The sequence below is a fragment of the Rhea americana genome, unplaced genomic scaffold, assembly GCF_003343005.1.
Source record: "Rhea americana isolate MKP2758 unplaced genomic scaffold, rheAme1 scaffold_150, whole genome shotgun sequence".
Taxonomy (NCBI): Eukaryota; Metazoa; Chordata; class Aves; order Rheiformes; family Rheidae; genus Rhea; species Rhea americana.
Window position 1 is genome coordinate 1,003,325 of NW_028185595.1, and position 14,635 is coordinate 1,017,959.

Here is a 14,635-nt window from a genome sequence, read left to right on the forward strand (position 1 = left end):
TTTCTGTCATGAGGAACTACAGCTTCTGAAGCCAACTCARATAAGCAGCTGCCAAGTATAAAGTTAAAGTTAGACTCTTAAAAAAGGAAGAAGGGCTGCTATGGGGCTTTTGCTCCAGTCATCAGCTGGGAACCACTTTTGGGGAGTGGAAAAAGAAGAAAAAGAAAATCCAAACCCCCCAAAACAAAGTTCAATATTTCAGTAGCAGTAATTAAAAACCCTGAATCAGGCTTTGTACCGCCTATAGTTCTGCTAAGCCACAGCAAACCTCTCTGAAGAGCATAAAATGAAGAGTGGAACCTTACTCAAGCAAAGCAGCAGTGTCCACTGCTCTCACATTCCATCATCATGAAACATTACCTGCAGAGGAGCAGTATTCAGCTCTGTATTGACTTGTATTTTAGTCCCAAAGAAGGGGTTTTATGAATAAAAACTCACACTTCCTGAATATATTTTCATGAACAGATACTCCTTCTTCCTTACCATTTTCTCTCTCACATCTCTAATGGAAAGTTATTTTAGCCAGGCAACCAAAGCACTGAAAACAAACAATGCTGTGGGAAAGGCGTTATTAAAAGTCTCAGAGATATCCCTGACTTTAAGCAAAGTCTCAGGAAAGAGATTTTGTCAGATTTCTCAGCACTAAGAATTTTTGCCAGCATTTTCAACAAGTAAAGTTCTAGCTCACTTCTAAAACTGAATTATTTGCACCTGAGGTCCAATTTACAACAAAATGGAAAATCTATTCAGTTTCATCTCACTTGTAATGACTACACATATGTTCTATGAGCATAGTTTGTACACACAAAGTGAGCAAAAATGATCTATAAAATGTGCACACAAAATTATGTTATTCTTGTTTAGTCGTCAACTGCAACCAGCAGCATATTTCTTTTTAGAGTTTTAGATACAAGAGGAACTTCCTCATTTGCATAACATGTAAGATTCCGCTTCCCCAACAACTATATTTGCTAAAGCAAGTTGTGACAGAGTATGTTAAAGGCAGAGGATTGAGAACAGATTTCTNAAAAAAAAAAAAAAAAAAAGGAAAAAAAAAAAAAAGAAAAGGACTCATAATATTACCACTCAACTTATCAGGCTAGGCTCACGACTTGACTACACACATAATACATGAGCCAGAAACCAGAAATTCATCTAATTTCTACAGACATTAGAAAGGGACAATATAGATGAGAAATTTTGTTTTGCCAGTTCATATTTTCCCCTTAGCTAAGTGTTTAGAAGGCTTAAAGAATTATCCAAACCTCCCTGTTTTAAGAGGGGAGGCATTTCCTCACTCACGGCTTTAAGATGCATCTGTTCACTAGTAGGTTACTGACCGGTATCCATTTTTCAGTTATGTTTAAAGCTATTAGATTTCCTTTACGAATAGAAGAACATTGCTTCTGCATTCCAAAATATGACCAAGATGCTCTTTTCTTAGGATCCCAAGTTTTTATTGTTTCTAATCAGAACAACCTACAGCTCTGTGTGCTGGAATACATAACGTTCAGACAGCTTTCCAGATCCTTTGCAATTTTATGACCACAACACATTAAGGTGTCTTGCAGTACCGAGCTGTCTCTACAGCTGCAGCAGCAGCCCTTTCCCTTTAACATGTGTAGTTACTAAGACAAACTGACAGAGAGTGGGAGTAGGATGAAGGAAATGATCTTTAAACCCTTTTGCAAAGCTTGAAAATTCAGAAATTCTTTTTAATCTCTTACCTAAAAAGAGCATCACTGGAGGTTGTAAAAAAGTTACAAGTTGGATGGTTTTCCTAAGTGTCTATTGTGCTCCTTTACAGACCACTTGAAGAATAGTAGCATTGCATCCTGTATTATCAGGTGGACAGGGTACTGGATGTTTCCTAACAATTATTTAATTTAGAGGCACACGTGTATTCCATTAGATCTTCCATCAGGCAAAATACAAACTGGTGTGAACTTCACAAACTCTTCACCTTGATGACTTCCTCATTTGAGGATTGCTTCCAGGGAAACCACATGCCCTATAACACTTCTGATTTTGGCTCTCCAAAAATGAGTAAGTTCTTCCTCAAAATAGATTACCGCCAATACAAATAGTACCATTAGACAACTACTTATGTAAAATGGGCAACTGATATGAAGTAACAGGGATAAATTACATAACCAGAGAAAATTATAGCCTGAAGGCAACTGACTGACTTACCTTCACAGGACTCTAAGATATGGACCACATCACCAATCTGGAGAGGTAGCTGTGGTATTCCTGTACCTTTGAAATTGTATATAGCTGAAAAATTAAAGAACAAAAATACTAGTTTTCAATACTGCCATACACTACAATTTTATTGAAAAACACATATGCTTATTAAGATTCAGGTATTAGGATAAACAGTCTAGAATAAATAAGCAAATGAAATTGTAATTCTATCAACAGACTTTTTCTGTTATCATTAAAATCCTTAAAATCATCAAACTTCCCTTGCAAAAATGCAAAGGTGTCAAAAATTGCTGGTAGCGGGAAAAAAAACAGCTTGAGAACAAGTCATTTATAGCAACTGTTTCGCACAGGTTTTAGAGCACCTATTTAGGTGTAGGTCTTCAATATATGCATGTGGATCGTACTGGATACTTGTTAGTCTACTGGTCTAAGTCATAAAGTGCGGAGTTTACAGAAATTTGTATACAGGCTCTGGGGAGAAAGGGTAGAGAAACACATGAAAATTGAATTTACTGAATTCCTTCCTGGGTTAGGATGTTTCATCTTAACATGGAATCACGTTTCATACAGGAACGGTAAAAGTTTCCTCATTTTGTGTATTTAATCACTGTGAAAAGGGCCCAGAAGCAGCAGATGTGAAAATTCTTCTAATCAGGAGCTTATCTATATGTGCTTTAAAATATATATATATATATATAGCTATATTAGTTCTTTAGTTGTTGCATTCCAGAGCTGCAGGATGTAGGCTGCTAAGGGAAGCATTTGATTCTGTATATTCTTTTCTTCAAGCTGTAGTCTTTTATAATAATGTTACAGCATGAAAGTGCTTATTGAAGCTAACACCACCAAGGGAAACTATTTAAAATATGCAAGCCTGAAATCATGGTTATAAATGCACAAGGTAGAACCATACCCTAACTAACAACCAAGACCTCTGCTGTGCAGTAAAGAGATTAGCTGGCAGGGTTTTCTTCCTTTTCTCGTGACTCTTCCAGTCCATCCACACATATATATACACATACAGAGAACTCAAACTTGCAATATTTTGCAGTAGGGGAAGACTGACCTAGAAAACACACTCCTGCATTTCTTACATTTTTCTCCCCCCACCAGGCTTCTGAGGCAGGATTTTGTTTTCTGCTATGTCAAAAAATATCCTAATGACACCTTTTACTTAACCATTTTACTTTAGATGAGGTCTAAAATCCAGTGAAATTGCCTTTCAAGAAAGAGCCTAAAATAGGAGTAAACATAAATCAGTTCATCCTCTTCACTTTCTTCGATGTTCCATAAACGGGGTTATTTCTTTCTTTAGCCATGATTTCATTACATTTCTGGAACAGAAATTAAAAGGGAATTTCATATTTAATAATAAGTGTTATTGGACCAAAAATRAGACTTATTATTCCTTCATGTTTTGGTTCACACAAACCCCACATGAAGCGGTTCCCTCACTCCTTGCTCTTGGTTGGATAGAATAGGGCTTGAGTGTTTAGACATAAGAAGAAAAACCTGAGAGTGATGCTCTGCTTTCCAGATTAAGCCACGTATTCAAGAGAATCTTGAAGACACTTTCTCAAGGATGCTTAGAGAACTGACTTAGCTCAACAAGAAACTGAATTTCAGTGGTAGATATGTAATCATACCTGACTGAGTTCATTAAGTCTTGAAACTAATTTCAGTACATGAAAATAGCAAATAATCTTTGTAAGTAAGATAACACAACATTTAAAACAATTTGCCACTTGATTCAGTCAGTGGCGGGGGGTGTGTGTAGAGGTGGGCTTTTATTATTTTCCTGAAATATCCATACAGGTTAAGATTAGTGTTGACTGGAGTGTACTTTATATTTGAAAATATACACAACTACTTACTGTTGCATTTGCGTCAAAACACAGATGCAAATTACTGAGTCATATATTCACATTGTATATTGGTTTCACCTTTTAGCAATAACTTCTTAACACTAATTGTTACATTGAAAAGCCCAATAACTGACAAAGGAAGTGGTTTTATCAGCTAAAACTTTTCTAAATGAGTAAGTGGAAACTTACAGATGAAACGGATTCCATCTTAGAATTTAGATGGATGGATGATAAAGTTTGTTAATTAACAATACAGTTGCCAAAAGTTTCCTCAGCCTAGCAAAGAATAAAAAAGAAATATCAGCTTTCTAGAGCCCTCCAAAACCACAGTCTTGAATTTTACAGTTGGGGAAAGGAGAAGGAAGGAGGCAGGGAGACAAAGGGAGAACCCCCATGTTCCCCCCAGCGCAATACCAGAAAACCCTTAAAATCCAGCTGTTTATCTGCCTGAGGAGATGATCGACTGAAAACCAACACAGCCACAATATTGCTTGCCAAAGCAAACTTAAGAAATACTAGGTCAGGTAGCTCGCATGAAACATTCCAAACTGAATGGCACCCCTGGGCTTTGAATTCTTCCTAGGAAAGACGTAAGTGCCACCTGAATGCACAATGCCCGAGAATCCTTTCTCATTCAGCCAAAAGCCCCGCGTACTGTAAAGAAAACGACTCAAAGACGTTCCAGCGCCTCCTTCCCCCACATTCGGCCCCAGAGCTTCAAGACACTGAACAAAGTCCATCTCAGCAACAAAAAGTCAGTATGAAGACTGAACTGAATTCCTATATTCCCTTTTAATTCCTATATACCTATATTCCTATATTCCTGTCAGATAGGTTATTGCACATATATGCACCTTGCTAAATATGTACAAAGCATGCATATGGTATTGAGCATGTATGGCTATGAAGCATCTTTCATTAAATCACCACACATGTTTTCTAAAGTAAAGTAATCATGAAAATAGGTAAAGGACATTTATCTTGACAATCCAACGCACAAGGTAAAGTGAAGAGTCGCTCTTGATTTTAAACCAAGCTTTTTATTGCAACTCTACTTTTGTGAAGAATAAAAATAGTACCTTCTTCCCTGAGTCATCAAGTACCCATCTACTATTTCCTTCTCATGAAAATCAGTGCAAGATTACCCAATACAGACACTTGACAAACCTTATGTGAAAATACTGTGCAAGCCCTAATGGGATTTCTTGACTTCTGGAGGTGGGGGGAAGCTACAAAATCTGTGCTCCAGTATTCCAAGTTAAGAATCTCTCTTAACTCCCACAGAATCAGTCTGCTATAATGAACATAACGTAGCTTGAGCTCGAACTAGGGTTTCACAGATGCATTCCATGTGCAAGGTTCAAGATGGGTTAGAGGCTAGTTTGACTTATGAACTTGCCAATCAGGCTCAGCAAAGAAAAACTTTTCAGTTCTCAGATAGCAAGCTGAGCTGAATACAGATTTCTTCATGTGCTTGTGGCCAAATGGAGGTTTAGCTGACATGCTACTTTTTTTTCCCTCTTAAATATTACAAAGCCAGCATGGAATATAAACAGCTGTAACTTTTAACATGCCAAGTTAAAGAAATACATAGTTTCTGACTCTTTATGTTTACATAGAAAAAAGTAGTATGGTCATTTTTGGTAGTGATCTCTCTGAAGAACAGGATATGTTACTGTGTTTTTCTTCTTTATTCTGAAAGGTCATGGATAAAGGGATTCCCTTCATAGATTTGTCTTCTTCTTGCTTCACTTTCCATTGTGCCATGAACTATGTTTCACTTAAAAGCTCTTGTTTCCCAAACACTGAGACAGTGTGGTGGGGTTCAGGGGACACAGTTAATGGAACAGGCAGCCTACCCTGAACTGACAGGTGCCTGCCTTAGATCTCAATGTGTTTTATACAGATGTAAAATTATTTGCAAACCTGCTCAGCAGATGAAAGCAGACAAGCTAGTCACAGCCCTCTGAGTTCATGCTGAGCACAATGCTTTTCTACAGTTTTAAGAGTCAGCGCCTCCTCCCCTACCCTCGCCTGATGCTTCAAATTCAGACAAGCCACTTTTGGATTCAGCAGTAAAGGAATATAACTAGCACTCCAGGTTAGCATGCATGCACAGTAAATTGCGAACTCTTAAACTTGTTCACAAATTTAACACAGTTTCCTCAAGGTCTGAGCAGGTATCAAACACTTATCCTGTGCATTACTAGGAAAATATCATCCTAAACAGTCTACCACGGTGTTTCTGTCTTGTATTAGTCATACAAGTCATATATGTCTGTGCTGGCCAGGAAAGCTTCAGGACTAAGAGCAAGCTTCATGTGTAAGAACAGTAATATGGTTTCCAGGTGCAAGGCTGAAAATCGGGTATCTGGAGTATGCCATTTAGTCAGGTAAAAGACAGAAGTGGGGACATGTCCTATATTCTACTATCACCAGGAATCTCAGCTGGGATCGCATGGTCTTCCAAACGTACTCAGCCTGACCCAGAGTCACTGTCAAGCTGAAACTCCGCTCATCAGTGGGAACTGCACTGGAAGGTGTCTGACATGCTGTTAAAAGGCTTCGATGTTCAATATGACAGTTATGCAAAGACTTGAAAACAAGGTTTTTGAAAATAAATGGAACAAGAAATAGCTGTGTGTGGTCACAGAGCTTCTGATCTGTGTTACTACAAAGGCTCATCCACTTTAACATACTTTGGGTCTCTGCGGACTCAGTTCGCCCGTTTTCCCTGGATATTCCTGGGAGACAAATTATGATTAAAACATAAGCCTTAAATTAAGAAAACACTTAATTTGTGACTGTAGGTTTCATTACTCCATATTCTATCCATGAGTTTGCTATAGCAAATGCTAAAAAATTATACTATTTTTCCTCCAAATTCTAAAAATATAGGCTTATTGCATTTCTAGAAAGAGCTCTGAACACCTTTCCAAAAAAGCCTGTAACTAAAACCTCAGTGCGACTCCCCACCAACTGTTCTTTTTATCTATTCTGGCTGAAAGATTCTCCAATTAGTCTCAATTTATGTAATGAAAGAGAAAATACACTAAACTCCAAAGATAAATAATGCGAACTGAAACGGACTGCGAGCCAATTGTTAGCTTGGCAAAGAAGAAAATCCTGTATATAAGGTACAGTTTTTCTTGCAGCTTGCTGAGCTTTCCTGGATTTGCAGTTATGTATGAACTTAAAACAGCTTTACAGCAGCAGCAGCAGAGCACACACTACTGAAGAAGAGACCTTTAAAAAAAAAAAAAAGTACTCATATAACTTGTATTTTCTTATTTTTGAGAAGTCCATCTGACTACTCTTTTCATTTTCTGTATTTCACTTTTTAACAGAAGTCTTCTGACATTGATATGATTATTGATTTTTACATACAAGTACCAAAAAAAATCTTTTAATGCAACATTTAACTGAAAAACCTCTCTAACCCAGGAAGTGAATTTACGTGTGGTGAGCAGAGAAATGCTGAGAACAGTGGCATTGCTATTACCATACCTGATCACAGCTCACACAGCTTCTCTGTTACAGCAAGATAACATACGTACTTGTACCCTAGAACAGCAGGTACTGGGCCTGCACTCACAGTTCTTCCCAGTGATCTACCCTAGAACTTAAGATCATGTCCTTCTGGTTTGGATTCCCTATTGGAAAGCACAGTCATGCCCACCAGTCTTAAAAGGGCAAATAAATACACACAGCGGAGAAATCTGAAACAATTAGTCAAGCAGTGCAATGGCAAAGGTAACTGCAGCAGGTGGACATGTGACTTTAATCCTAAACAGCTACTGTTATTTTCCTGCTTTGAAATTAATTATGATAGGTTCCTTGAGATCTGTTATTTGCCAGCCACAAATCATAGCTCAGTAAATAAATTTGCCTTAGGCCCCAGGGCTATAGAACTTGATGACATATACCTATAAACAGTAGGTCAAATCTCCCTTGACCTGTTGCTAGTCCTGCACACCTGTATGTTATTATTGAGCAAATTCCTTCCTGCCTTACCAGGTTTACCTTTTTATGCACAAAGATACATGAAAAAGTAGTAATTTTGATAGTTATCATAGTGTAAAGCAGAAGTCCATCCACCGCATCACAAACTGGACATATCACTCCCTTTCCTTATTTAAAGGAAATTCATTAAACAATGATAAATCTGTTACCTGTTTTCAAACACTAGCAGAATTTCTTAAAGATGCAGATAATCAATTGCACCATTTCCTAGTTTGTGCACTTAATTTTCATTATTCATGCTCACTGCTGATTTTATTTGCAACTTTATTTTAAATTGCAACTGTTGGTTTCTTCAAACCAATCTCAACAATAATTGAAATGCTAACCACCTTTGTCCTTAATTTGCAGCAGGAAATGAATTTGAGATAACTTGCTAATATAAAGAAAGAACTTTACAAAATTTTACTTTGCCATCATCTTCAGTGTTCATGAGACAACTATCATTAGTATCCTAAATGCTTATATGACAGCAARTTACCCTTTCATCAGTTCCGACCCCTAGACCACAAGCCACCTTTAACTATGGTGGCACCTATAAGTTTCCAAAGTCCTGAGACTCCTCATCCACATCATGCAACACACTCCGGAGCACGGAGTGAGGGATCTAACACAAGTAACAAATATGTCGTTAGCATATGAGCAGTTGTAAGAAGCACAGACTTCCTATGCTAACCGAGCATCTTCAAGAATTCCAGGCTCTGCCATTAAGTCTAAATTGTTATATTCCAGGAAACAACAGTCTTATCAGGCAGATGTGTAGGAGGAGGAGAAGCAGTATTCAGAGCAGGCTGCGTTTTAGACAATGATACCTGTACATAAGTGATTGTACATATATCACCCTATGAGGTACACGTAGTACACATTCACTCTAAAATGAGAGCTATAATTGTTGGGGCTGACAATACAGGATTGAGAAAGCAAGTTCACTGCTTCCCTATCACATAAAATAAAATCTAGTCCTTCCAAAGTTTTAAAACTTCTTGAGTTTGTAGTACCTCTATGGCAGTTTAAAGTTAACAATATTAACTGAAATACTCCGTTAAGTGTTACTTTCTATAATCTGATGCATTAAAATAGAATTGTTCATGATAAATATTTCTGGTTAGAGGCTTACTATTATAAAATATATATACTTAGATCAGAGGTATACAAATTCTGAAAAGCCACCCTACTGCTTTGCAGAAGATCACATACTCCAAATAGCACATTTTCAATAAAACAGTGCAGTGAATTGTTCAGCCAAGATGCACCTTTGTTAATCTTCATGAAAATAAAATTCATTGGATTAAATTATCATTAGTTTAGCAAGTACTATATTTTACAAGGTTGCTTTTATTATGTGTAGCTTGCTGCAGCTTTCAAAGACTAAAGACTCCCAGAGTTTATGACCTTTCAAGTACTCCRTGATTACATTGGCTATAAGTTAAAAAAAAAAAAATAAAATGTCAAAACTTCACTGTTAACAAAGCATGGCAGCCTGACTGTTGAGCAAATGGCTGAGAATGATCAAAAGCAGATGCCTTTTCAGGGGCCACGTTTGTTAAAACCACAGACCCATTGTAGGGATACGTGTGAAATTCATTAGCTTATGTGACAATTAACATCAAATTAGATTATGTAGTGGTCACCCATAATATTAAAAACTGCAGTGCAAAAATAGTATAACTTTTTTGTAGTTACATAAAATATGCCCTGACCTCCAGTGTTCCCTATAAAAAGAAGCCTGCAAAGGTGAAGCTTGTTTCGTATTAGTCCTGTAACTGATTGGTACTTCCATCCACATGGGAGCTATCATCCATAACTGCCATGTGGATACAGGGACAGTATCCAACACAAATCCTGTCGCATTCTGCCAAATCAGTAGCTTTCAGAAAAACAAATGCAAAATTAAATGAAGTAACTTGTTTCTGCTTCCTACTTGTAAAATTGAAACAAAAGAAATTTCTTTAGATCCTTCATTTTGTAATATAAACTGCCACCAGAACAGGATACTACCATTTCACAATTCTACCACTTCTGCACGTGGAAGCTGAACAGGAAGACATTTTTCTCCTTTTATTGATTCCCTAATGATTCATTTTACCTCTTGAAGACAGGTGTGGGGGAGGTGGTGTTGTTTTTAATTAATATATCACAAAATATGATGACCACTTTTTCAAATAAAAAGCATCTTTTAGAAGAATTTGGGGTCCTCAGGTTAATAACTATGCACCAGTAGGTAAAAAGCAAACAAGCAAAACAGAAGATCTACCCAACACCAACCACTGACCTAAGAAGCTGCAGCTCAGCGGGACAGTTTAAGTGTTTAAGGAAATTAGGAGTTGGAGATGATAGGTTCTTTCCCCCCCCCCCCCCCCCCCCAAACTACAATTCAGTCCATTATGGAAATTAACATTTATTTTTTAAAAAGAAAAAATACATTGGTAGAAGATATTCCTTCCAAAGAGTACAAGAGTCTCAAATTAACTCCTACACAGGTTTTGCTGTAATGCCAGCTCAAGTGGCAGTGCTCATCATCTCCCAAAAGCAACTGTAGGGTTCCCCTTCCCCAACAACATCTGTTCACCATAACTTCTAGGTGCTGCTCCTCATACAATATGCTACTTAATTATCCAATCTATATACTGAAACAGTGAGGTGAGAAATGCTGCATTAGTGTGAGAATAGAAATCCAATAGTCCATTAAGAGTTCAAGATTTGGGAGCGTCCCAAACTGACACTCACTGCTTTCTTACAGTTTTCTTTGAAAAACATTAGAACTTTTATATAAATGATTCGTTTCAATTAAGTCTGAGATGGTAAAGTGGAGGGTGTTAACTCACACCAGAGAAAACACCTGCCCACATCCTGTTCAGAAGTTYGGAGGGCAAAACTCGAACGGCAGTTTACTAAGCTACATACCCACGCCAGTCTTCTTGTCTGTCTTGTGCCATCTCGCCATCACACGTGAGTTTGTGAGGCTCCAAAGGATGCCTGTCACCAGGAAGCCAAGTTTTGTAGGATGTAAACTCCAAGATGGTCAACAAACAAAGGAGCTGGAAGCAAGATCTGTTTCCCAGCTACCATCAGCAATGACTAGGAGGAAACTGAGATGGCTGAGGCAGCTGCTAAGGTTCTGTGAGATTTGCTGCCGAGAGCTCTGAGCTTCCTTCCTCTTTTCTCAACTCAAGCTACTTAGGTACTGTGTCATGTCTTCTGCGGGGGAGGGGAAACCCAGCCTGGGTGTTTCAGTTACACAGTGTAGGCAGTAAAGTATCAACAGGCAAGAGGGAGCCAACACCTCCCCCCTACTGCACTACCCCTAACTTGGATCTGAGCTGGAAGGCTCCTGCACGCAAAGCCTGCCTCCGGTAGACCAAAGCTCTCAACACTGTCTGCTTAGTTCGTTTTTGAGATGTAGAGGGGGGCTTTCATTTCTTGCACTACACAAAAAAGCAAACTTTAACATTCTGCTTTACAAGACGCTATCATCTGAAGAACTCCTTTATTTTAACCCGTCCTGGAATGRAGATTTGTTTTTCATAACATACTTCCCCTTGTATGACAAATGAAATGCAGACAAAGCCACAAAAAGAAATGGGTGTGGTTTGAAACACTATTTCTCTCATTTTAAGCTTGGAGGAATAATTACGAGATTTTCCCTTTATTCTCTAAAGAAAGAAGCACTTTCCGGAAGAACCATTCTCAAGACAAAACTTCAGAAATGGATTTATTACATGTTTACAACCTTCACTTTCACACAGGCTACCACGTGAACTAACTTACGTACTGAAATTTCGGGTGTGCAAAGATCTAGCCGAAGCATTCCTGGTTTGGATTAAGGACAGCAGACTAAATCGAAGGCAAGTTAAGTCAGCTTCACTCATGTCTGTACTTGCAGTTGGGAATTAAAAAACAGAACACACTTCAGAAGGTGTACTGTTGCTTTGTTTCATCCTTCCCCACCCTCCCCTCCATAAAACTAATCCATATAACAATCCAATTAACAACAATCTGGATGTTACACTGCAAATTAACAGCGATGGTTTATCAGGACTGTCTAAGAGTGCTGTGCTACAGCAGTCTGGATATTTCATAACACATGACATGTCACTTGGTAGTTTTATTCAACAGTCACAAGGAGCACAAACTGCTAGTCTTAACTTTACCTTGTTGCAGATGGTATTCTAATACCTACGTCTGGAGGAAACACAGCTTAAACTTTAGTACAGATTTGCTTGAATTACCACAACCTCTAGCACATATGCATACTAACTTAGTAAAAAGATTTATTTAGGAGTTTCCTGGGTTATTTTTCCCCCCTCATAAAATAGCATTTAATAAGGATAAAATATGAATTTTAAGTGTGCTAGATTCTGTGCATCTCAGATTATTGCCATCTATGACTAGCTTCATCTATGGAATCCTAAATCCTTCTTTTCCACTGAATAGCTAATTTATACTATTCATCTCCCAAACACGGTTTTAGCTTACCATGTATTTTGATGGATAGCTTCCTAACCAGTTCTTTACTTGCCTTAATCCCTGCTGCAGCAATTTACCCCTTCCAACACACCCTATTTGGCCAGAAGATCATGACTTGCATTTAATTTCTTCTACATTGCTCTTCCTTAGTATGCTGCCCTATAAAACAAGGGCCTTGAGGAAAATTGTTCCTTTAAAAGCAAGGCTGATAAAGTAGGTAGGTCWAATTTTTTCAGGACTCATCATTTGCATACCAAGCAGCTTCCTGTTGAAGTGGAACTCATTTATAGTGAAATTGATAGAAGACTACTATATTTTTTGAAAAGTGATAAGAAATTTCACCTCCAGACTGGGATCCAATTAGAAATACTCTTGTAATCTGCTGAGTCTCTTCTGCCTTGGAAATCTGATCCTGCAAGTCTACAAGACATCCAAATCTCATTGCAGAGCAGGCCACCCTGCCTCCAGCTGCTCAAAGCTCCTGCTCCCTCTTACCATCCCAATTCACCCAAAACACCCTGACCCTGAGCATTCTGACTCAAGCCTCCGATGTCCTTGCTGCTTCCCATCTGGATCCACACCCAACCCTCACCATTACACCCATCTGCTATGTTTCTTGTTCCTATGTCTTTAGGATAGATCTACCTCCAGTCTCATTATCTACTGACACCTACTGCCATTTTCTCATTAGGAAAGGAAGTTGGCTAAAGCTCTCCTCATCTGATCTTCGCCAAGAAAGTCCTAGCTCAAATTTTTAACAAATGGATTGAGTGACAGAAACAAGATCAAACCCCTGCTTCATCAGTGATTTAAGAAAGAGGAAAACGCATCCAAGGAACTAAGCAGGCAAGGCAGCCCTACAATCCTATGTTACTACAGCCAAGGACACACCTCAGCAAGGATCTAAAGAATTAGAGTGGAAGATAAGCAAGCCTGTTATCAGGAAAAACGCTTGTTCTGAGTATTTTTCTTTCCTGTAATTATTACGCTATATTTAATCATCAGTTAAGAAGCTGGTGGCCAGATAATCCTCCTTTACCCTGATGTACCTCATGTTTTGTCTTCTCCTTAAGTCTTCTTTTTCCAGGCAGAAGATGGTCTTCTGCAGACAAGTGGAAAAGTAGTAGAGAAATTCTACCCAGGGAACACATAGGTAGAACATACTTGGGGAGGGGCTGAGACACAGGCAGGGGAAGAAAGGGGGAGAACTCTTACTTCCCTTAGTATCGCTAACAATTCTGTAACACAGGATTTTAGAAAATGCTAATTCTATACAACTTATCTATTTTAGCTATACTTTTTTCCTGTTATACAGAGAAAAAGAGATAAACAAGTTGCATTTGACCACTGTAAGATCTTTTATGTTCCAAGATTTCTGAGCAGTTGTATTAAAGCAACCACTGCAACATCATAGAAGTGAAAAAGAAAATGCAGAAGAGTGTTTTCATACATTTTATAAAGGACAATACCTTAAATACGACACAGCAACAAAAGCCGCAATTCCAGACACCTTCCTCCACTTGCTAGTTGTATTTCTGCAAAAGATCTGTAAGCAGTAAGCATGCATTATCTATGATAAGATTGCATGCTCAAAATAAAGCATTACATGTCAAAAAGTGATAGTTTGGGGGGTTAACTAGGTAACCCTAAGCAGTTTTCTTCATTTGTTAAAATGTGATCATCATATTCATAGCATTAACCAATGGTATAATAGCTATTTTCATTAAAAAATATCTCATTTAGAAGTCTCATAGGCAAAATAACTCAAGGTAGTTAACTTAGTTATCAATCTACATAACAGTCCAATATGCCCATTTAAAAGCATGTGCATTCAGTATCAACTAAGTTTTCCTCCAACTACAAGTTATGTAGCTTAGTTATTCCATGCTATTTGCATTTCAGTGTACAGTGACAGAAAGTGAAATCAACTGAAATCAACCAGTTGCAGAAACGAGAGTTTCGCTAACATTTTGTTCCATGAAAAGTATGGTTTCTTCCATGTGGTATATGTAAGGACACAGTGACTGTTGTGTAGAACTGATTCAAGGCTATACATTAGTTTCCTGTAATAGCAT

The 14,635-nt window shown here is 38.0% G+C and overlaps 1 protein-coding gene across 1 annotated transcript in view; it reads right to left on the bottom strand.

Moving 5' to 3' along the window:
- The window catches only part of DOCK2 (dedicator of cytokinesis 2), a 186,925-nt gene extending 182,112 nt beyond the window's left edge, over positions 1-4,813 (bottom strand). Inside the window, exons 1-2 of the mRNA XM_085299593.1 lie at positions 4,675-4,813; positions 2,194-2,277 (exon numbers count right to left, since the gene is read on the bottom strand). Coding sequence (XP_085155719.1) covers positions 2,194-2,277; positions 4,675-4,813 — 223 coding nt within the window. The remainder of the gene's footprint in view (positions 1-2,193; positions 2,278-4,674) is intronic.
- Positions 4,814-14,635: the final 9,822 nt, after the last annotated feature.